A 24,895-nucleotide genomic window follows, 5' to 3' on the forward strand; every position below is an offset into this window, starting at 1 on the left:
GCGTCCTCCACAACATGGCGCAGGAGAGGGGTGACGTGCTGGAGGAGGATGTACGGCTGGTCTCCCCTGACGTTCAGGATGTGGGGGAGGGAGATGCTGGGCTAGACATTTCCGGCGTGAACGGCTATTCTCCACCCCCACACGGGCGCGATTCCAGTGCGGATGGTTGGAGAATCCCGCCCCTGGTATCCAAATCACTTCTGACCAATTGGGAAACTGTTCTTCTAAAAAAAAAAAAGATTTACATTTATATAGCACCTTTCCAGACCACCAGATGTCTCAAATTGCTTTACAACCAATTAAATTTTGAAGTGTAGTCACTGTTCTAGGATACATGACATCTAATTTATGCACAGCAAGCTCCCACGAACAGTAGCAATGACCAGTTCATCTACTTTTTGTGATGTTGATTGAGTGATATGCATTGGCCATGGCACCAGGCGTAGATCCCTGCTCTTCTTTGAAACAGTACCATGAGATATTTTACGTCTATCCGAACTGTCAGGTGAGACCTCTGTTCAAAGTCTTGTCCAAAAGACGGCACCTCTGACAGTGCAGCACCCCCTCAGTTCTGCACTGACTTGACAATTCTGACTTCTGTGTCCAAGCCCTGGAGTGGGACTTGAACCTTGTTAAACTCAAGTTGCACTCATCTATATGTAAGGGTCCTTTCTGTTTACTCCCTGTTTATTGCCTTATTTCCCCTTTCTTTTATTTTTTGGCGTTACATTTTTGATCCGTGGATGATTAATGGAAATGTGTCTTTAAGGCACCCTGTACCTTTAATTCATGGAGAAGAATTCAGAAACATGTGCTGTTTAAACTGGAGCTGTAGACTGGCTGGCACCTGTGACAGAGATGGACTGATTGATTGGCCCGGTGGCCAATGAATTGGCTCAGAAGACTGTACTTTGCCCGGTAACAGGTGGTGATTGAATCTTATCCCACTAAATTATTCAGAGATCTAAGGAGGTTTCAGTTTCACTTCTGACAGGGCAAAAAGGTCTTGCTAATCCTCTCCAAAAAGTGTTTGCTAATCTTCTCCAAGAGAGCTATTGCTAACTCTCTCCAGAAAGCTGCTGTTAACTCTCTCCAGAAGGCTGCTGCGGGGGCTTCCTCTCTCTCTCCAGAAAGCCTGTGGGTGTTGGATTCCTGGAACGACAGAGGCCTGAAGTCAAACCACGAACTGAAAGCAAGGTTTGATGAGAAAGACTCTGTCTCTCCAGGAAAGTTGTGGGTATGCTATTTCAAAACTACAGGAAAGACCAATACGGGCTGCAAAACTAAGACTTTAATCTGCAAGTCTACTATGAAGAAAGCATGCTAAGATGCATCCTCTGAAGTAAAGAATATTTTCCCTTTCACTTACTATTTTTACCCCTTTCCACCCCTCTGTGTTGGTCTGGCCTGTGTATGTGTGTGTGTGTGTGTCGAGGGTGGGAGGCAATTTAGAATGGAGTGAGGTATTAGTTAATAGTTAACCAACTGTATTTGCTGTGTATTTCGTTACACTTCTTGTTATAAATAAACATTAATTTACATCTCTAGTGACTGTAATTATTGGGCAGCCAAAGACTTTGGGTGTATTTATTTTTTAATTCCAATTCAGGGGCAATTTATTATGGCCAATCCACCTCCACTACACACCTTTGGGTTGTGGGGGAGAGAGGCACGCAGACACGGGGAGAATGAGCAAACTCCACACGGACAGTAGCCTGGGGCCGGGAACGAACCTGGCTCCTCAGTACCGTGAGGCAGCAGTGCTAACCACTGAAACACCATGGCCACCCTGACTTTGGGTATTTTTATAAGAATTATTGGTTAATTCACTTGTGTTGTGACTCCAGGACGGTTGGGTTGGAATTGACCGCCCACGTGCCCAGGGCATCCTAACATATGGCTTCCATCCTCATAATTAAGAAATAAAATGTGTTCTGCTTCCTGCATCTCCAAATTGGGATTATCCCCTGTGTATTCAGTTTGTCGTTTCACTGTGAGCTGGTTATAACCCAGTAAGCAGGAATTTAATGAAAATCAATTTAATTCTTTAAGTCTTGCTGAGCCACTTTGCAATGGTGATCAAAATAAATCTGCTTAATAGTACATAAATTTAAACCCTCCTGGCTTTTAATCGTTAATAATAAATTTAAATCACCTGCTCCTGGAATGGATATGTTTTCTCCTCAGAAATAGTTCCCAATTTTGTTTGTATTATTATGCGGCCATTCACAATAGAACCGTAGAACATAGCGTCCCCACAATGAAACAGCAGGCCATTCGGCCCATTGAGTCTGCACCATCGCTCAGAAAGAGCACCCTACCAAGGCCCACTCCCCTGCCCCATCCCTGCAACCCCACCTAACCTCTTGGACACTCAGGGGCAATTTAGCGTGGCCAATCCACTTAACCTGCACATCTTTGGACAGTGGGAGGAAACCGGAGCACCCGGAGGAAACCCACGCACACACGGGGAGAGCGTGAAAATTCCACACACTTACCCAAGGTCGGAATTGAACCCGGGTCGCTGGAGCTGCGAGGCAGCAGTGCTAACCACGGTGCAACCGTTCCGCCCTATAGGGGTAGTGAGGTGAGAGCAATTGTCAGTCAATGATGGCGTAATTTCTTACATCTCCTTGTCCACCTAGGACATCATTTTGTTTCCTATTCCAGTCCAGGTCTGACATTACTACCAGCAGCTCTGCTGTATGCTGAGGGTAGCATGAAAGTCTGTAGTTGGTAAAAGCACCAAAGCACCCATCCACAACAGAAAAGACAATTCCTGCTCTGGCCTCAGCTGCTCACTGCTGGGTAAGATGTTCCAGTGAGAACCAGTGTCCCTTAGCTATGGAAGCGGAAAAAAGCCAGGGATCCGCTCCTGATATAAAATCCGTCTGGGCGATTTCAGGCTAGCTACGCGCGGACGTTCAAGGAGGCAGCTTCCACCATATCCTGAAGGGCAACTAGGGAGACGACGGTTAAACAAAGCACCTCCCACATCCTAAGAATGAATAAGTACCAAATAAATATTCATGTCCTGCAATAAAATTAGGTCCAATTCAGGACTATTTTACATTAAGTTGTCAATCATCCTCAAGGTTAACGAGTGTAGGAGTCACAAAGCAACATACTAGTGGGTTTTAACTTGAGGCACACTGTTACAAGAGATAAAGGAGGTGTTCTACTTTACAATTAACTGCACTCCAAATGCTAACGCTGGTACTCTTCCAAAGTGTTCCCTTCCAAACTCGAATAGATCTCACCTCGAATACCACAAAATCCATTTTTTAAAAGTACATTTGAAGAAGAAAGCTTAAAGATTACTCCAAAGGCTCTTGGGGCTATTGGTTTTCGGTGTGACGACGATGCTACAGTTGGCTAAATTAAGTCACTCTCATCCGGGGGAGAGATTAATGAACCCTTCACATCGATTCAAAGATTGAGACAATGCCAAAGGAGGCCATTCAGTCTATCGTGGCTCTGCTGGCTCTTTGAAAGAGTTATCTAATTAGTCATGCTCTCCTGCCCTTTCTCCATAGCCCAGTAAATCTCTCGCTCAACGCAACTGCATTAAAATGCAGCCAGAATGTGAAAAACAAGTAACGGGCATTCGCCAATACTGCCGCACCTGCTGAAATACTAAAGGCCTTTACCGGTTGAGGGTAGAATTGATCTAGACTATCCTGTCCTCCAGATACCCATGGTCCAAGTTCTCTCATTGTGAATGTCCATTTGTCATTTGATGCAAATGGCAATTAGCACTCACTATTGAGTGAGGGTCCTTGTAGCAGTGAGGAAGGGATACGAGCGCAAAGATGTGGGGAAATGTGGAGGCGGGAGGAGTGGAACGGAGACAAAAGGGAAAATATAAAGGTAAGTTTTGTTAATCTTTATGCAATGATAATTTGAATTCAGAATAAAATTTGTCAAGGCACTTGGCAGGCCTATTATCAAATCAATAATTTTACCACGGAAAAGGTTAATTGAACTGGTGACCAACAGATTGGTCAGAAGAGGTTGCTTTTTTTTGAAGTGCATCTCAGGAGAGGAGCAGAGTGGAGAGGTTTTGGGTGGGGATTTCGGGCGTGATTCTCCGAGCCCCGCGTCGGGCCAGAGAATCGCCACAACCGCGCCACGACGCCCTGACGCTGGCGCACGATTCTCCGAGGTGCCGGCGGGAACTCTGCAGGAACGCTCGTGGGCGGCCTGTGAGGGGGGGAGGGGGGCCTTCAATGGGGTCTGGCCCGCGATTGGGGCCCACCGATCGGCTGGCCGGCCTCTCCCCCCCCCCCCCCCCGCCCCCCCCCCCCCCCCCCCCCCAGTCCTACTTCCTGCCGTGGCCGGCCCCTGAACACCGACCCCATGTTGGGTCGGGGCCGGCGCGTGTAAGAAGTTCCGCGCGCATGTGCAGGATGGCGCGGCCCAACTGCGCATGCACAGGATTGAGCTGTCCCAACTGCGCATGCGCGGGTATGCGCGGCACCCATTTGGCGTCGCGTAAGGAGGCTGGAGCGGCGGGAACCGCTCCAGCGCCATGCTGGCCCCCTGTGGGGGCCAGAATAGGTCGTGCCCGGGCCCTGTTCGCACCGTCGTGAAACACGACGGCGCGAACACTTGGCCTCAATATCGGAGAATCGCGCCCTTCAGATCTTGGGATCTCGTTCAGCGAAAGGCCAGAATTTAGATTCACGAGGATTCCTCCAGTGATGATGGGGGTTTCATGGATTGGCGAAGTCTGGCTTATTCTCTTTGGAGAAGGGGAGGTAGAGAGTAGATTTGATAGAGGTGTTCAAAATCATGCGGACACTGGACAGAGTCAACGTGGGGAGAAACTGTTCCCATTGGGGGGAGGGTCGGGAATCTGCCCCGTGACTGGCAAAAAGAAGCAATGGTGACATGAGGAAAAACATTTGTAAGCAACAGGTAAATGTCTGAGTGTCTGGTGGAAGGAAGAAACGTTTGGGTTACAGGGAAGGCAGGAGAGTGGGTAAAGCTCTCACAGAGATCTGGCATGGACATAATTGGTGGAATGTCTTCCTTCTGTGCTGTAACCATTCCATACGTTGGCCGCAGAGATCACCTCTGATTTGCCACACGACCGTTTTATTCAGTGATCACTGTCCTCGGAGTAAACTTTAACTCCAGGAGCAATCAATTTACTCTTTAAACATCTGAGTTGGATGAAGGATTGCAATGGTCTTCGTGAACTGGAAGATGACTGAACGAGCTAAGGAGCAACAATATCATGAAAGGTTTTGTTTTGTTCCTTCAATCCTCCATCACCACCTGGAATCCTTCGCCATGGAGCTCCTCCCTGATCTGTGTTTTTTCTTGCTCTCTAGGTGACACTCGTACTCATTCGCCACACATCCGGGTGAAATTTCCCTCTGAGACCTATGCGCTGGCTGGACAATCGCTGAACTTGGAGTGCTTTGCCTTCGGAAAGTGAGTGATGTTGTCGTGTAGCTCACAAAATGGATCGTAACTCTCAAAAAGGAATTGGGACATAAGACATAGGCGGAGGAGTAGATTATTCACCCTGCAATCCTGCTCCGGCTCTCATTAAAATCATGGCTGATGTTCAACCCCAACTCCACTTTCCCGCCCAACCTCACAGCCCTCGATTTCTTTAGTATGCCGAATTGTGTCACGCTCGATCTTGAATGTACTCAAGGACTGTGCCTCGAGGGTAGAGAATCCCCCAAATTCACAACTCTTTCAAGTGAAGACTCCTCGTCTCAGTCCCAGATGGCCAGCCTTTTACCTTGAGGTTCCCAGGGAAGTGAGGCCTAGTCTACTCAGTCTCATGGGACAAAGGCCTCACCCAGAACTCAGCCTGGTGACAGTTCTCTGCATTCTCTATAAAGCAAGACTGGCCTTCCTGAGACGAGGAGATCAAAACTGTACTTAGCATCCATGAAATAAAATCATTTTCAGGATGGCAAAACAATGAGCAAGTGGGTTGGGACTAATTGGCCAACTCTTTCAGAGTCAACAGAGGAAAGGGGGCAAAATGGCCTCTGCTGTAGGCTACTATTGTGATTCCATTCTACTCTATATCTCATTTAATTCTTAGACGATGGGTGAATTGGGCTCTTTGACCTCAGTCAGGCTGTTGGATGACCTCCTCTTAGGATGTCAGAATTGTTTATTTCCAAATGCAAAATACCGTGGATGCTGGAAATCGGAAAGGAAACTGGCAAAATGACAGAAATGCTCAGCAGGTCTGACAACTCCGGTGGAGGAAGAAGCAGAGCGAAAGGCCTGAATTTCCTCGCCCAAGTAGGGAGCGCAGGGTCGGAAAGGTTCCGACAAACCCGACTCAGGAGAAAGTGCCGCGGGTGATCCGATTTTCATTCCGGGGTGGGTGGGCGGGGGGGGGGGGGGGGGGGAGCTGGGTTAATAGGAAACAGTGCAGGCCCAGCCAGGATAGGGTTACCGAGTGCTGGGCGTGCTGTCTGAAAGGCCAGCCCCGCTGATCCAGCACTTTGCTGTAAAAAAGATCAAGAAAACAAAACAAGGCGGCCATCTATCTCTCACGCCTCACACCCCGTCACCCTCCACACATGCCCAGGACACATCCATGCCAATCCATTCGACTTCATGCCGCCCACACAATCACCTGACCCTCATGCCCTTCATAACAACCTATGTACCTCTACCGCACACACACCCATAGCCTTTTATAGCTCCCATGTCAACTTAGTGCCAGTTCATGCTCACCCTTGCCTCCTACTCATGATCGTTTGCTCTTACAATTTCCAAGCCAACTCAGTACAGGCCATGGCAGACCTCGGGACCCATGCTGAGATAAAATAAAATAACCTTCTAATTGCTTATTGATGATTTCAGTATTTTTGGAAACAAAACGCTAATTGATAAAACCCACTCTCTACATTTAAATTATTTCAACTAATTAATCCCCTATAAAAACAAGCATTTGTATTCGTAGCATCAAAGATTTTATACCAACTTGGAACTGTCAGCAAAACTATGGACTGACAGGCATCCCTCTGTGATAATAGTGGTTGGTGAAATCAATCATGCAGCACAAATCGTGTAGTGATAACCCTCCGCTTTATGCGTTCTTTCATCCTTTCTTGGGATGTGTGCTTTGCTGGCTAAACCAGCATTTATTTCCCGTCGCTAATTGTCTTTGAAAAGGTGGTGGTGAGCTGCCATCTTGAGCTGCTGCAGTCCACGTGGTGTAGGTACAACCACAGTGCTACTGGGGAGGGAGTTCCAGGATTTTGACTCAGTGACAGTGGAGGAACAGAGATATATTTCAAAGTCAGGATGGTGAGTAGCTTGGAGGGGAACATTCAGGTGGCAATGTTCCCATGTGTCTATTGCCCTTTCCTTCTGGATGTTAGTGGTTGTGGGTTTGGAAGGTGTTGCCTAAGGGTCCTTGGTGAGTTCCTACATTGCATCTTGTAGATGCTGCATATACGGCTGCCACTGTGTGTTGGCAATGCAGGGTGGGGGGGTGGGGGTGAATGTGTGTGGATGGAGTGCTAATAAAGTAGATGCTTTGTCCTGGATGGTGTCAAGCTTCTTGAGTGTTTTTGGAGCTGCACTCGTCCAGGAAAATGGAGAATATTTCATCACACCCCTGACTTGTGCCTTGTAGATGGTGGACGGGCTTTGAAAAATCAAGAGCTGTGCTATTTGCCACACAATTCGTAGCCTCTGGCCTGCTCTTGTAGCCAGAGTATTTATATGGCTAGTCCAGCTCGGTTTCTGGTCAATGGTAACCCCCAGGCTGTTAGTAATGAGGGATTCAGAAATAGTAATACCATTGAATGTCAATGGGAAATGGTTCGATTTGCTTTTGTTGAAGAAGGTCATTGCCTGGCACATGTGTGGCATGTATGTTATTTGCCACTTGTCAGCCCAAGCCTGGATATTATCCAGGTCTTGCTCTATTTGTACATGGACTGATTCAGTATCTGAGGAGTTGTGAATGAGACGGAACAACATTAGCGAACATTCCATGCAAGAAAGATCATTGCTCAAGCAGCTGAAGATGGTTGTGTCTAGGACACTACGCTGAGGAACTCTTGCAATGATGTCCTGGAGCTGAGATGATTGACATCCAACAACCACAGCCATCTTCCTTTGCGCTAGGTATTACTCCAACTTTCACTCTGTCAATCGACAGAGTGAAATAGCAAGCACACACTTTATTGAACTACAGTCTGCTCTTTTTTAAATTTAAAGACCAGGAGATTTAATGCCTTAACAGCTTCATAGTTCCAAGGGAAGTTAAATGTTTTCCCATCTTTATAGTTCCAATGAGCTTATCCACTTTTGACACACTTTTATGTCTACTTTAACAATCCCAATTAGAAATTGACCTCTCCTAAACAGCATCTTACCTCTCCCAAAGCTGTCCCCAGTCCTTTCTAAAGGTGTTCCAGAACCTAAGCAAAAGGGTCACTGGACTTCTCCAATAGACCTTCTTTTGAAAAGTGTAACACCCACGAGTCATGTTTTGGATGTCGCACAAATGAAAATTAGAACTTTTTGAAGACAGCTGCACCTGTGAACTATGGGTCTGAAAACTAGAACCTGGAGCTCAAGTGCCATTTTAGATACGCCGAGGTCCTCTCTGTCCCCACGAAAATTCAGGCCAATGTTTCAGGTCAATGACCCTCCATCGGATACAAAAGATGCTCGAAACTTACACAATTGCAGGGCCACATATGACTTGTAGCCAAATCCAGATGTGAAATGTTTGGATAATGTGATGACGTACAACAGTGGGGTGACATTTGAACCTGTCTAGTCACAAGAATCACAGTGATGCCGACCGACATTTGAGTTATGAGTGTTGTGGTTATTGCTGCTGAGGTAATGACACCAACACTTAACAATCTCTTATCAACCTCCTCTCTCCTCTATGCGTTCAGATTATTTAAATGTTTTAACGCTTGGTGAAAAGAGTGAGAAGAGGGCAGCACGGTGGCGCAATGGGTAGCACTGCAGTCTCACGGCGCTGAGGTCCCAGGATCGATCCCGGCTCTGGGTCATTGTCCCTGTGGAGTTTGCGCATTCTCCCCGTGTTTGATGTGCAGGGTAGGTGGATTGAACACGCTAAAATTGCCCCTTAATTGGAAAAAACGAATTGGGTACTCTAAATTTATTTTTTTTAAAGAGTGAGAAGAATTTGATAGACGTCTGCGAGTGTTTAATCAATAACAACGCCAACGTCAAATTCTATCCCATAACCTCACAGGGGCCAGTCTCGCACAATCTTCTGTTCACGCAGAAAACTTCATCTTCAAACTTTAATTTTAAAAATTGCATTTATATAGCGTCTTTTATACCCTTAGCACGCACCAAAGCAATTCTGAGACAATTAAGTATTTTTGAAGCGGAGACAGATGTGCCAGCTACAAGCTGCTGTGATTAAAAACCAACAAACACATTTTCAGTGCCGTTGGTCAAGGAGTAAATAATGACCAGGTTACAAGGGAGATCACCCCTGCTCTTCTTCAAGTGTCAGCAGGGATTGTGCGTCCTTCCCATTTTCACATAATTCTTTCACCCCTAATTGCCCCCTGAACTGAATGTCTTCTGGGACATTTCAGAGGGCAGTTAAGAATCAGCCACTTTGCTGTGGGTTTGGAGTCACATATAGGCCAGACCAGGTAAAGTTGGCTGATTTCCTTCTCTGAAGAACATTTGTGAACCAGATGGGTCTTTACAACAATCATTGATAGTTGCCATGGTCACCATTACTGAGACGAGGTTTATATTCCATATTTTATTAACTGACTTTAAATTCGATAAGTTGCTGTGATGCGATTTGAATCCATGCCCCCAGAACATTAGCCTCGGCCACTGGATTACTAGCCCAGGTATATTGCCATTATGCCACTACCTGCCCCCCCCCCCCCAGATATACCTAGGGCCCCACTCTTTATTTTGTGATAAAACTGGCCAAATGGTAATCTCTCTGTCCAGTTTCGCTTGAGGTTCAGCTCAAGAGACCTTGAGTTATTCTTGTGGAGCCAAAAGGAGCAAGGGAGCTCTCACACTACTGTAAGCCATGTCTCCCCCTCCTCCTTGCACCCACTCTCACCCCTGCCAACACCACGTTTCCTTGTGATCACAACAGCCAGGTCCCATTTGGGGTGTGGGGGCGAGGGGGGGGGGGAGCGGTTGGGAGGCACTCAGCATGACTTTGTCCTCTTCACTACTGGAATGGAAAGGCCACAGCTACACCATTACTCCCATACAAAGGTCACAGTGACCAAGACACAGCGTGAAATAGCAAGTACTAATTTCTTTAAAGAGCTGCAGATGATTTAAAAAAATGTAAATTAGGAAATTTAAAAGCCTTGACAGCTTGAGCATTCCAATGAATTTATCCACTTCTTGCGCATATGCATGTCTCCTTTTAACAATCCCAAAGGGCACCTGACCTCACACTTCCCACCTCCATGTAAAAGTGACCAGCAGTGACCAACACATTGACATTTGTTCCATTAATTACCTTTTCTCTGCGATTCTTCTTCCAATTTCATGCTTTAGTCTGAGTTTGAGTCTGCTGTTGACCTTTTGAAGTGCATCGACAAAAGAATTTACATGTTTTTTCAGCAATAAAATTACTTAACAATGTCGCGTTGTCATGGTAAAATCAGCGATGTGATGTGAATACATTCTTGGTGAAATGACGTTGAGGCACATACTTTGGTGCAGAGTAGAGGGGTCTTTAATATTCATCCAGTTCATGTTTTGCCTGCTTTGGGAGAGATTGACATTCAACACAGTTAATGGAATAATACTCTGTTCCTTGCTGATAAAAACAAGAAACCTTCCTCGAATCACCCATCTTTATTGTTCTTCTTCTCCCTGTTTCTGATGTAATTTCATTCATTGAATGCCAGCCAGCTGCGAAATGGCATTAGGCGTACTGAGAACATCATGCTGAAATCTTGATATAAGGTTTAGATACCCCGGGGGAATACTGCCTAACGTGATAATTCCAGCATCTAATACAAGCCGTGGGTGAGCTTATATTAACTTTACAGGGTGCCTTAGCTGGAGCACACCGTAGCCACGGTGATGATTGTTTGATGTTTTTTTAGAAAAGCTATTGTAATAAATAAAGGGGGTTTGTTTATGACTAGTGATGGTTTCTGAGGCAATGCACTGGTTAATGTGTTCCAGTAAAATGTCCTGGTGTATTACTTTTAATGTAATTGTTGTCCATTTAAAATAATCGAGTTAATGGGCTGGGTGACAATAGCATACAAAGGATTTTTAATGGAATACATAAAACAGTGCACTTCCAGAGGCAATTAAAGCCCTGACTGAGTGTAACCAGGGATCTGTATTGTTTATTTCAGAAAATAAGTATATAAAAAGCCAGTGCTACTGTAAAGGCAAGTCTCAGCTGGGGCTCGGCGGGTAATGTGCTTGTCTGTGAAGTCGGATGATTGTGAGTTCAATTACTCCTCTAGATATCTGAGCATCAGAATTCAGATTGGTGTTTCCAGTGCCATGGGGAGGGTGTGCTGCACTGTTGGAGGTGCTGTCTTTCAGTTGAAACATTAAACTGAGGTCCCGCCTGCCCTTTTCTGATGACGTAAGCAATCCCGGAGCACTATCTCGAAGAAGAGACAGGGGGCATCTCCCTTGTGTTCCAAGCAGTGTTGATACCTCACTCAACATCATTGGAATGTGGTCAATTGTTGTTTGGGAGCTTGCTGTGTATGTTTCGTACATTACAGCAACGACTACACTTCGAAAAGTACTTCAATGGCTGTATTGCATTTCGGAATTCCCTGAGGCTGTGACAGGCCTATAGAAATGTACATCTTTCGTTCTTTGGATGTGCTGACACGAATAGGTCACTTTCCCATGTCACGGTTGGTGGGGAACTGACAAATGACACAGGGGAAGATTTCCTCACTTAATTCCTTTGAAAGTGTAACCGCATGTGAAGATGTAAATGTTGGGAATTGCTGTTTTGTTCCCCTTGATTTGTCCGCCATTTATTCCAGGCACAATCTGGTAATCCCCTGAGTGCAGGTTGAAGGTCAGACCTGGCCAGGATGTGTTATCTTCAAAGGTCCAAGGGCTATGATGGTGTTTGCAGAGCATTCCACTGGCTGTAACAGGAGAGTGGGGAGTCTTCCATTGGGTCATTCCTTCCACTTTAAAACTTCAGCCCCAGATGCAAAGGACCGTTGCAACATTTGAAAGAGCCTCATCTTTCTTTTGGGGCCTAGGCTCTACTCCTCTTGCATGGATCTTTCCCCCAAATCACAAGAACACAAGATAGAGGAGCAGGTGTAGGCCATGGGCCCGTTGAGCTTGCCCCACCATTCAATACGATCGTGGCTGATTTTGGGCCTCAACTCCATTTATCCACCCACTCCCCATATCCCTTAATTCCCTAAATGAGCAAAAATCCATCTATCGCAGCCTTAAATGTATTCAACAATGGGGCATTCTCTCGGATAGAGAACTACAAAGACTCAGATGAATGAAATAATTCCTCTTCATTTAAACCTAATTGATTGGCCCCTAATCCTAAGAGTCTGCCCCCGTGTTCTAGATTCCTCAGCAAGTAGAAACAATCTCTCTGTGTCTACACTGTCAAGCCTCTTCAGAATCGTGTATGTTTCACTGGGATCGCCTCTCTTTCTTCTAGACTCCAGAGAATATAGGTCAATTTTACTCAACCTCTCATCATAGGACAACCCATGAACTCAGGGACCTATTTAGTGAACCTTCGCCGTATCGGCTCCTTTGCAAGTATATCCTTCCTTAGTTATGGAGACCGGAACTGTGCACAGTTGGAGTTGAAGTAGATCAGCTGTGATCTTGCTGAATGGGAGAGCAGGGTAAAAGGGGCAAACGACACAGTCTTGCTCCAATTTCTCATGTTCTTGTGTTAACGCGTTCGACCAGAATTGGCAACCTTACCCGTACTGTAATGAGATGGATTCTGCCAGGCTCCTGCCAGAGTTACAGCAGAACTCCACCCCTGGGGCAATTCATATCCACTTTGTTTATCAAAATAATTAGTTTTGATTTTAAAGATTAATTGATACAGTTCATTGGACAAAGAGATAACGAGATAGGTTTAGCATCACACTGCATATTTGTTAAGGTAAAGTTGCCATCGTCCTAGATGACCACAGGCTGCTTTTCCCTTTGAGGGGGAGAGCTGACAGGTGGTGATTTAACCTGAGGATTGCCACACCTCAGGCAAGGTTGAGAAGGCAGGGCCTTCGTGTATAACAGGGGCTGGTTTAGCTCATTTGGATAGACAGCGGGTTGGTGATGTAGAGTGAGGCCAGCTGCGTAGGTTCAATTCCCATATTGACTGAGGTTATCTTGAAGACTTCTATCAGATCACCCGCGGACCGCCAAAATTCTCGAGAAGACAGGCCACATTTATATAATCTCTCTTCATAACTTAACCCCTGAAGTTCAGGTATCATTCTTGTAAACCTACATTGCACTCACTCCAGAGCCAAAATATCCTTCCTAGGAAAAGACGGGGTGGATAAAGATAAATTGTTTCCGCAGGTTGGATATTCTAAAACCAGGGGGCATAGTCTAAACATTAGGGTCAGACAATTCAGGAGAGATGATAGGAAGCACTTCGACACACAAAGGGTGTAGAGGTTTGGAACTCTTCCACAAACGGCAATTGATGCTACATTAATTGTTCATTTTAAATCTGAGATGGATACCTTTTTGTTAAGCAAAGGTATTAAGGTATATGGGCCAAAGTCGGGTATATCAAGTTAGGCCACAGATCAGCCATGATCTCATTGAATGGCAGAGCAATCTCGAGGGGCTGAATGGCCTACCCCTGGTTCCTACATTCCTATGGAAGAGGCTCCCACACAGTGTCTCGTATATGCCTGGATTTCTGGCCTCCTCCTGTCTGGTGTGCCCAAGATGTCATTCTTATAGCTGTCGAAGTAGTCTGCTTTACAACTGACCCTCAGCCAATGTCAGTCAAACCGATTATCCAGCTGCTTATTTAGTTGTTGTTGATGGGATCTTGCTGTGTGCAGATTGGCAGATTGCATCCTACATCGCAACAACGGTTACAAAAGTAGCTGGCTGACCGTGGGGGTCCGCCATTGATGGGTCAATGGTAAAGGTCCCACACGGTTATATCTCAGCACGTGCGCCATGACGGGTCCCCTGCACCTGCTGAGTCCGTTACTTGCAGGGACTTCATTTCCTTTGATGGATCTCGTCAACCAACTGTTTAGAAGAAGAGGAAAACAAACCCGGCTAATTAGAAACCCTTATGGGACCTCAGAGAAACATAAACTAGCCTGAAACGCCCGATGCGGTGCTGAGGGAGTGCTGCACTGACAGAGGTGCCATCTTTCAGATGAGGCATTAAACTATCCATCCTCTGCGGTGAACGTAAAAGAGCCAATGGCACAATTTTGGAAAAGAGAGGAGTCTTGACTACAAATCCCCTCACCCGACATCACTAAGGCAGGTTATTTGGTCAGTCGCCGCACTGTTATTTGTGTGATTTTGCCATTCACAGGTTGGTTTACTATAACAAGGGCTAATTTTTTGGCTGCAAACCGCTTTGGGGTGTCCTGAGGTTGTGAAAGGTGCTATAGAAATGCAAATCCTTCATTTTGCTAATCCCAGTGTTTGATATCTTCCAGTCCTGTGCCCACCATTAAATGGAGGAAGCTTGATGGGTCCCTGTCATCCAAGGTCCTGAAATCCATAGACAAACCCATCCTACACATTCCCGATGTACAGTTTGAAGATGAAGGGGTGTATGAATGCGAAGCAGGAAACTCAAGAGGAAAAGACTCAGCCCAGGGGAGGATCATCGTTCATGGTGAGAGGAAAGATCTTCGTTATGCCGCTGACTTATACACGAATATTGACATTTGAGGCCCACTTCTGCCTCAGTGCAAGCCTGTTGAGTTTTGACCATGTTGTACAATGTTCCCGAGACTGTGGGCTATTCATTCTCTTATTCTTGCTGAAAAGAGAGCCACATTGCCGTAGCTTTACGCCTTGCACTCATCAGGACAAATGCAAGAATGCCAAATTTCAAACGATCACAACAATTAGTACTACTGAAAGAATAGACTTTTTTGTTGAAGCTTCTTATCTTGTACTCATCAGGCTGTTCACAATACTACAAATTGTGGAAAGTCAAAATACACAGGGCCTGTTCTTTGCAGACAGAAAGAACATGTCACATTGCGCCTGTTTCAGCTAAACAAAATAGCTGACAGCCATTCGCTGGCTCATTCCTCAGGACAATGCCTTCACCAATGAGAGTCAAGCTGCCTGGCTTAAATGTCAAACAATGCTTGGCAGTTAACTGTTAGTGGCCATCAACTGGTGCATTCTCCATGGCACCTCCATCAATCAGAGTCCATTTGCCAACCAGTCAGCACTCTCTTCTAACATAGTATAAGTTTGTTGATTTCCTTTACATTGTATTCTTGCAGATGTCCTGTTGAATGCAAAGTGAAATGTCCTAATACTACCAAATGACAATTTATACTGCAGGGGAAAAGGTTGCTGATCAGATGGCAGATCAACTCTGATTGACCACGGTGCTGCCAAGAGGAAAGCAGTGGAGAACTATAGGCTCTCCAAGCACCTGGTTCAGAAAAGGAGCAAGGCTTGAACTTATTCCTTTTGCTTGCAGAGAAAGGGCCTCTGTCTATGTATGTATGCCACTTCTTGCAAGCGAAAATGAGCCACATTATTCTTTTGTGTTGATATAAGGTTAATTCCGCTAATGCCCTGAGTTGCTGCTTTCAATGATGTTTGAATGTGAGGAGAGAGGAAATACAGGCTGGACACCTCTCGTAGGAGACAGAGGTAGATTTCAAAGGGAGTCCATTGGGTTATGCTGCTCTCCAACACACTGCAGTGTTGGTGGTGATCTGGGGGCATGAGGTCCTCCTGGCTACAAATGTTTCAAATATAACTAAAAGGTCTGGATTTTGCAGGGTACAACTGGATGGGTGCCAGTCACGTCATTCTCTGGTACCCCAACCAAGGAGCAACATTGAGCCGAAGGGCACTGTCCGTTGTCAGGACTCGTTATTCTACGTTGTCTGAATTATTGATCCCCAAGTTGACGGTTCGCTTTTCTTGGTGGAGTTGCTGAGGCCTGAAATAAAGCAAAGAATCAATAACATCGCTGAGTTCTTCAATCCATACGGTTAACTCCACGAATACCAATGTGTTCTTAAAGACAGCCAGTCACTGAAACCAAACTGGCCACTTCTGCCTGGAGACTTTGAATAATTCTCTCCCTTATATTGGTTCCCATCACTGTTCACTTACTGTGACGCTTTCATTCTGTATCTTCCAGCATACAATCACACCATCTCTACCATTAACCTCCAATCAGTTGCCTGTTAACCACTCACATGATCCCATTCACTCATCACCACTGTGTTCGCTGATCTACATTGAGTCATCAGTTAACCTGGAGCCAATTTTGAAATGTTCACCTTTCTTTTCAAAGCCCTACAAAGGCCTCATCCCACCCATCCTCGAGCCTTCTCCCGCCCTACAACCCCGCAAGATCTCTGTGCTCCTCCAACTTTGGTTCCTTGTGTACCCCCCACTTCCCCACACAGCACGGTCGCACAGTGGTTAGCACTGTTGCTTCACAGCTCCCGGGTTCCAGGTTCGATTCCCGGTTTGGGTCCCTGTCTGCGGAGTCTGCACATTCTCCCCGTGTGTGCGTGGGTTTCCTCCGGGTGCTTCGGTTTCCTCCCATAGTTCAAAGATGTGCAGGCTAGTTGGATTGGCCATGATAAATTGCCCTTAGTGTCCAAAAAAGGTTAGGTGGGGTTACTGGGTTACGGGGATAGGGTGGAGGCGTTGGCTTAAGTAGGGTACGCTTTCCAAGGGTCGGTGCAGACTCGATGGACCGACTGGCCTTCTTCTGCACTGTAAATTCCATGATTCCTTTGCCCCACACTTAGAGTAACCGTGCTTTCAGCTGTCTGAGCCCTGAACTCTGGAATTCTCTCCAGAAACCACTCCATACTCCTCTCCATCTCTCCATGCACCTCTCCATACACCTCTCCAGCTCTCCGTACGCCTCTCTATACACCTCTCCGTCTCTTCATAGACCTCTTCATAAACCTCTCCAATTCTCCGTACACCTCTCCATAGACCTCTTCACAAACCTCTCCAATTCTCCGTACACCTCTCCATACACCTCTCCGTCTCTCCATAGACTTCTCCATACACCTCTCCAGCTCTCCGTACACCTCTCCGTACACCTCTCCGTACACCTCTCCATACACCTCTCCGTCTCTCCATAGACTTCTCCATACACCTCTCCAGCTCTCCATACACCTCTCCATACACCTCTCCATCTCTCCATAGATCTCTCCATACACCTCTCCGTCTCTCCATAGACTTCTCCATACACCTCTCCAGCTCTCCGTACACCTCTCCATACACCTCTCCAGCTCTCCGTACACCTCTCCATACACCTCTCCGTCTCTCCATAGACTTCTCCATACACCTCTCCAGCTCTCCGTACACCTCTCCGTACACCTCTCCATCTCTCCATAGATCTCTCCATACACCTCTCCAGCTCTCCGTACACCTCTCCATACACCTCTCCAGCTCTCCGTACACCTCTCCATACACCTCTCCGTCTCTCCATAGACCTCTCCATACACCTCTCCAGCTCTCTATCCCTCCCCCTGCTTAAGATGCGCATAAATGCCGCCTTCTGTTGGCACAGCAGCGTTTTTTGTCTGATTATCATCTTACGCACCTTGGAACATTTTACCACATTAAAGACGCTATACAAATGAAGTTGCTGTTGTTATTTAAAATTGGATCCATACCTTAGATCAATGAACAATCGCAACACCCACCGTGGGCGATACAGAAACGGAAAGTCAATATAAAGGAGATGCAGATGCTTGAGCATGAGACAAGATGACATTCTTGTGTGAAGCAGATCAGTTTCAGCTTGTGCCTGAATGCACGCATTGGGAGAGATTAATCCTAACCCCTACTTGCAGTATTTCCGGGAACGTCCCATAGTGTAAGAGTAAGAGATGTATTTCACATCACAGAACATCCTTTGTCCACTTCATCAAGAGCAACGTGAATGACTTTGATAGATCAAAATTCCACAGCACAGCCCATTGCTCCAGGAAAAAAATAGGATTGTACGGGAAATTGATTGATGATTTTCCATCCTGCCACATTCTCTGATCCTCATTTGTTCTCTGGTGAGAAAGTGAAAGTTTGCTGTCACATGGAGTCGCTGAGGCGAGTAACAGATACATTTCAGGGGAAGTGAGATAAGCACATAAGGGAAATGAGAACAGAAGGATTTTTTAAATTATTCATTTTACGGGATATGGACATCGCTGGCTAGACCAGTATTCATTGCTCATCCTTGTTGCCCATTGAGAAAGTGTCGGTGAGCTGGCTTCTTGAATTCCCTAAGATGTAATGTAGGTACACCCACAGTGCTGTTAGGGAAGGAGTTCCAGGATTTTGACCCAGCGACAGTGAAGGAACGGCGATATATTTCCAAGACGGGATAGTGAGTGACTTGGGGGGGAGGGGAGCCTCCAGCTGGTGGGGTTCCCAGGTATCTGCTGCCCTTTTCATACATAGCAAATAGAAGCACAAGATGGCCATTCGGCCCTTCGAGCCTGCTTCGCCATTCATTATGATCATGGCTGATCATCAGTTCAATACCCTGATCCCATCTTCCCTCCATATCCCTTGATCCCTTTAGCCCCAAGAGCTATCTCTAATTCCTTCTTGAAATTACACAATTCTTTTGCCTCAACTACTTTCTTTGACAGTCAATTCCACTCTCTGGGTGAAGAAATTTCTCCTCACCTCAGTCCTAAAAGGTTTACCCCTTACCCTCAAACTATGGCCCCTAGTTCTGGACGCCCCCATCATCGGAAACGTTCTTTCTGAATCTACCCTGTCTAATCCTGTTAGAATTTTATAAGTTTCTATGAGGTCGCCACTCACTCTTCTGAACTTGAATGAATATAATCCTAACCGACTTAGTCTCTCCTCATATGACAGTCCCACCATCCCAGGAATCATCCTGGGAAACCTTCGCTGTACTCCCTCCACAGCAAGAACATCCTTCCTTAGATAAGTACACCAAACTGCACACAATACTCCAGGAGTGGCCTCACCAATGCCTTATACAATTGCAGAAAAGCACCCCTATTCCGACACTCAAATCCTCTCGCTATGAAGGCCAACATGCCATTTACCTTCTTTACTGCCTACTGCACCTCCGTGCTTACAGCGACTGATGCACGAGGACAGCAAGATCTCGCTGTGTATCCACCTCTCTCGATTTACACTCATTCAGTTAATAATCTGCCTTCCTATTTTTGCTACCAAAGTGGATACACTCACATTTATCCACATTACACTGCAGCTGCCGTGCATGTGCCCACTCACTCAGCCTGTCCAAATCCCGCTGAACCATCTTTGCATCCTCCTCACAGCTCACCCTCCAAAGCAACTTTGTATCATCTGCAAATTTGATACATTATTTAAAACAGTTGGCATCCTAGCACAGATCCCTGCGATACCCCACTAGTCACCGCCTGCCAATCGGAAAAAGAGTCCTTAGAGATGGTAGTGATCGTGGGTTTGGAAGGGGCTGCCGAAGGAGCTTTGGTGAGTTCTTGCAGTGCACCTTGTAGATGGTACACACGGCTGCCACTGTTTGTCGGTGGTGGAGGGATTTAATGTTTGTGGAAGGATACACTGAAAGGGTAAGATGAAGTAAAAGTAGTGTGAGGTTGCATGGGGGCACAGGATCAGAGGTAATCTGTTTAGCCCTCTCGAGCCTGTTCTGTCGTTGCTCAAACGTCCATGGCCATGCTGAATGGCCGGTGTCCGTGCCGTACAATTCCACATTATCGTATGCCCCCTGTCCCCTTCACACCTTGACTCTCTTCTCTTTCTTCGCTCTAGCTCACCCGCAATGGCTTCAGATTATCACTGACACAGAGGCTGACGTCGGCTCCAACCTGTGGTGGAAATGTGCTGCCGCTGGGAAGCCTCGGCCTACCTGCCGGTGGCTGAGAGATGGCCTCCAGTTAAATTCTAAGGTGCGGACTGAATAAATAGCGGCCTTTTCCTGTGTGATTGAGCACAACGTTAGGAGAACTACGGTCACAGCTTGTCATAGACTCTGCTGTTTTTGGAGCTGTTTACCTCGTTGACTCCCGGGTTTATTAACGTGCTGCATGTAGATATTCCTCCCTTGATTCTCCCCTTCCCGGAGGTGTTTGATCAATATATTTAATCTCAGGGTGTGGGCAAGGCTGGCATTTATTGCTCACCCGTACCTTACCCTGAGAAGGTGGTGATAGAACCTTTTATAGAACTGCTGCTTCCTGAATGGCGCAGGCATTCCTGCAGAGCGGATATCAAACAATTCCAGAGTTTTGACCCAGTAACAGGGAACGTCAGGTGCTAAACATTCAAACCAGTGAGGTGTGTGCTTAGAGATGATGGCATTCCCATGCGCCCGTTGCCATTGACCTTTTGCTATTGGAGGTTGCGGATCCGGTAGGTGCTTCCACAGCCTTCTTGCTGCATCTTGTGGGCGATGCACACGACAGCCTTGTGTTCCAGTAGCGGGAGAATGGATGAGGTTTTTTTGTCCTCGGATAACATTTGAGCTTTTTCAGTGGGGCTGGAGGTACACCCATCCTGGCAGCATCCCAGTATACACCTCACTCGTTCCTGGTAGATGCTGGGGAGGCTTTGGGGTGTCGGGTGATGGGTTATAAGGTTGGATATTGTGACCCAAGGACCCTGACACCAGTGTCCGCAGTGCACAGCCACTGTGCATAAATAGGCTCAGCTCACCTGGGAGGACATAAGAGGGCAACCTGTTCCCTAATTTCCTGACGCTATGAGTGTGTCTTCAGCAGCAGTGTCCAGGACGCATTATTAGCAGCAGAGGTGATCTTGCCCACCCTATGTGGACAGGACACTCTCCTGGTGAATCGGGGAGGATAGGGGCGCCTGGACATGGAGCAATGACTGTGCGACGGGACTGTCAGAGGGCTGGGGGGGGGCGGGGGGGGGGGGGGAATGGCCAGGAGCACTGCGGAAGCATTGCCACCACGCTGTGCGGTGGCTGACTCACCAACACAGAGTCACAACTTCATTTAGCTTGGCACGCGGCTTGTGCTGTGGCTTCCCTTTGTGCAGTAGCCACCTGGACTAACTGGGCACCTTGAACCTCATCGCCCGATTTCCCAGCCTTCAATTGGCACAGGCGCAAAGGTCGGACACTCATCAGCTGTTCCCCCAGGTTGGCCCTTCCTTGTATCCGAGCCTCTACCACAGTGGTTGATCTGCTATTTAACCAGTGTAGGCATCACAGTAGAGTCCAATTTCCTCCACGGTGGCTCAGTGGTTAGCATTGCTGCCTCACAGCGCCAGGGACCCAGGTGTCGGTGTGGAGTTTGCACGATCTCCCCGTGGCTGCGTAGGTTTCCTCCGTGTGCTCCCGTTTCCTCCCACAGTGCAAAGATGTGCGGGTTAGGTGGGGTTATGGGGATAGGGCGAGAAGGGGGCCTCGGTAGAGTGCTCTATCGGAGGATGGGTGCAGACATGGTGGGTTCAATGGCCTCTTTCTGCATTGTAGCAATTCTATGGTTCCCATCCATTCCACTTGGCAATTGGATTTCCCCCGCCAACCATCAGAACTGGGAAGCTTGGCTGGACTCTCGATTTCCGAGTCCGAGGTTAATTACGCCACTTCCAGCAGTTCCATTAAAGTGGAGGGGGAAACGCTACTTCAGATTCAAGTGAATTTCCGTTTCTGTTTATCAGTTCCCTCTGACATATTCCCTTTGCCTCCTTCCCGCAGAGCCGCACGGAGGTCAGCAACTGCGCTTTGAAAATTTCAAAACTGGTTAAGGATGATTCCGGAATGTACCAGTGTGTAGCTGAGAACAAACACGGAACCATTTATGCCAACGCGGAGTTGAAGGTTGAAGGTTAGTTGGATCTTTGTCTCCAGTCCATTAAGGTTAGCGGAAACCTCAACACTGAACACCAATCCCTTGGGCAGCAGGTGACCACACATCTCTCAGGAGAATTCTAACCTCAAAAAACATCAAGCACAGTCATTGTGAATCTCGGAAGCTTAACCCTCCCCACACAGAATACCGTTGCCCACATTTACCTCATTAGTATGGTGATGCACTGTCAATTACTACGAGACGAGAGTAGAGAGTAATCGAGGCTTTATTAAGCAGAGATGTGTTGCCTCCTGCAGCTGCTGCCAAAATGGGAGCAGCTCGGTGTGCACACACATTTATACTCCGCATACTAGGTGGAGCCAGCAGGCAGGGATTTACCCCCGTCCCTATAGTACAGGAGCCTTACCGTATTACCTCTAATAATCATCATTACAACTACTATACAATCAGTGGTGACTACCACATTTGGGCAGTGGCAACTTCACTTTACAAACTTTACTTTAGACCCTGTTACTCATTAGTACCATTGCCTCGGAAAGGTGACCAGCAGAGTGCGGGAGTGACTGGCCAACAGAGTGTGGGAGTGAGTATCCAGCAGAGTGTGAGAGTGAGTATCCAGCAGAGAGTGGGAGTGAGTGTCCAGCAGAGTGTGGGAGTGAGTGTCCAGCAGAGAGTGAGAGTGAGTGTCCAGCAGAGTGTGGGAGATAGTGAGCAGCAGGGTGTGGGAGTGAGTGTCCAGCAGAGTGCGGGAGTGAGTGTCCAGCAGAGTGCGGGAGTGACTGGCCAACAGAGTGTGGGAGTGAGTGTCCAGCAGAGAGTGGGAGTGAGTGTCCAGCAGAGAGTGGGAGTGAGTGTCCAGCAGAGTGCGGGAGTGACTGGCCAACAGAGTGTGGGAGTGAGTGTCCAGCAGAGAGTGGGAGTGAGTGTCCAGCAGAGTGTGGGAGATAGTGAGCAGCAGGGTGTGGGAGAGAGTGACCAGCAAGGTGTGGGAGTGAGTGACCAGCAGGGTGTGAGAGTGAGTAACCAGCAGAGTGTGGAAGTGAGTGACCAGCAGGGTGTGGGAGAGAGTGACCTGCAGGGAGTGGGAGTGAGTGACCAGCAGGGTGTGGGAGTGAGTGACCAGCAGGGTGTGGGAGAGAGTGAACAGCAGGGTGTGGGAGTGAGTGACCAGCAAAGTGTGGAGGTGAGTGAACAGCAGGGTGTGGGAGTGAGTGACCAGCAGGGTGTGGGAGTGAGTGACCAGCAGGGTGTGGGAGTGAGTAACCAGCAGAGTGTGGGAGTGAGTGACCAGCAGGGTGTGGGAGAGAGTGACCTGCAGGGAGTGGGAGTGAGTGACCAGCAGGGTGTGGGAGTGAGTGACCAGCAGGGTGTGGGAGAGAGTGAACAGCAGGGTGTGGGAGTGAGTGACCAGCAAAGTGTGGGAGTGAGTGAACAGCAGGGTGTGGGAGTGAGTGACCAGCAGGGTGTGGGAGTGAGTGACCAGCAGAGTGTGGGAGTGAGTGACCAGCAGGGTGTGGGAGAGAGTGAACTGCAGGGAGTGGGAGTGAGTGACCAGCAGGGTGTGGGAGTGAGTGACCAGCAGGGTGTGGGAGTGAGTGACCAGCAGGGTGTGGGAGTGAGTGACCAGCAGCATGTGGGAGTGAGTGACCAGCAGGGTGTGGGAGTGAGTGACCAGCAGAGTGTGGGAGTGAGTGACCAGCAGAGTGTGGGAGTGAGTGACCAGCAGGGTGTGGGAGAGAGTGACCTGCAGGGAGTGGGAGTGAGTGACCAGCAGGGTGTGGGAGTGAGTGACCAGCAGGGTGTGGGAGTGAGTGACCAGCAGGGTGTGGGAGTGAGTGACCAGCAGCATGTGGGAGTGAGTGACGAGCAGAGTGTGGGAGTGAGTGTCCAGCAGGGTGTGGGAGATAGTGAGCAGCAGAGTGTGTGAATGAGTGACCAGCAGGGTGTGGGAGAGAGTGACCAGCAGGGTGTGGGAGTGAGTGACCCGCAGGGTGTGGGAGTGAGTGACCAGCAGGGTGTGGGAGTGAGTGACCAACAGGGTGAGGGAGTGAGTGACCAGCGGAGTGTAGGAGTGAGTGACCAGCAGAGTGTGGGAGTGAGTGTCCAGCAGTGTGTGGGAGTGAGTGACCAGCAGGTTGTGGGAGTGAGTGACTATCACTGCTGCGGGCTCGCATCTGTTTTGAATTATTCATTCCCGTGATCTCACTCTTTCTTTCTCAGCCTTTGCTCCGGATTTTCAGTTTAAACCGGTGAAGCGGCTAATCCCCGCAGCCCGGGGAGGGGAAGTCCTGATCGAGTGCAGGCCCCGGGCAGCACCTAAACCAAGCATCTTCTGGACTAAAGGCACTGAGATTCTTTCCAACAACACAAGGTATGTGGCTAAAATAATCTGATCAACAAGACATGCACCAACTTCCCTGGATTTGGGCAGTTTTATCACTGAGATGGTGAATTGAAGGGGCAAGGCAGGATATCATCAGAAATGGAAAGAGTTGGATTGTAAGAGATTTATATTTGGGCTGCTGACTGGTTTTAGGGTGTTCGATATAATTTCGGATTGGTGAAAGGTAAGGGCTGATGTTCCCCATGAATGTGTGCTGAGGCCTCAGCTTGCACCGTGTGTATCAATAATCGGAATGAAGAAATAGATTTTTTATCCATATTTACTGATGATAGGAGGCAAAAATAAGCAGTGGAGTTGGCAGCAGTAAATTATAAGGAGACGCAGAGGGATTATGTAAGTGAGAAAGAGGCTGGGAATCCTGCAGCGAGTAACTCACCTCCTGACCCCCCAAAGTCTGGCCATCATCTACAAGGCACAAGTCAGGAGTGTGATGAATGCTCTCCACTTGCCTGGATGGGTGCTTCTCCACTCTTGAAGT

At 47.6% G+C, this 24,895-nt stretch overlaps 1 protein-coding gene across 3 annotated transcripts in view; it reads left to right on the forward strand.

Moving 5' to 3' along the window:
• The window catches only part of cntn2 (contactin 2), a 203,881-nt gene that overhangs the window by 131,277 nt on the left and 47,709 nt on the right, over window positions 1-24,895 (forward strand). For all 3 annotated transcript variants that reach the window (XM_072480105.1, XM_072480107.1, XM_072480106.1), the window contains exons 7-11: window positions 5,340-5,442; window positions 14,667-14,848; window positions 19,984-20,120; window positions 21,899-22,028; window positions 24,234-24,384. In XM_072480105.1, the coding sequence (XP_072336206.1) occupies window positions 5,340-5,442; window positions 14,667-14,848; window positions 19,984-20,120; window positions 21,899-22,028; window positions 24,234-24,384 (703 nt within the window). The remainder of the gene's footprint in view (window positions 1-5,339; window positions 5,443-14,666; window positions 14,849-19,983; window positions 20,121-21,898; window positions 22,029-24,233; window positions 24,385-24,895) is intronic.

This window comes from Scyliorhinus torazame, chromosome 17 (assembly GCF_047496885.1).
Source record: "Scyliorhinus torazame isolate Kashiwa2021f chromosome 17, sScyTor2.1, whole genome shotgun sequence".
In the NCBI taxonomy this organism is placed as follows: domain Eukaryota; kingdom Metazoa; phylum Chordata; class Chondrichthyes; order Carcharhiniformes; family Scyliorhinidae; genus Scyliorhinus; species Scyliorhinus torazame.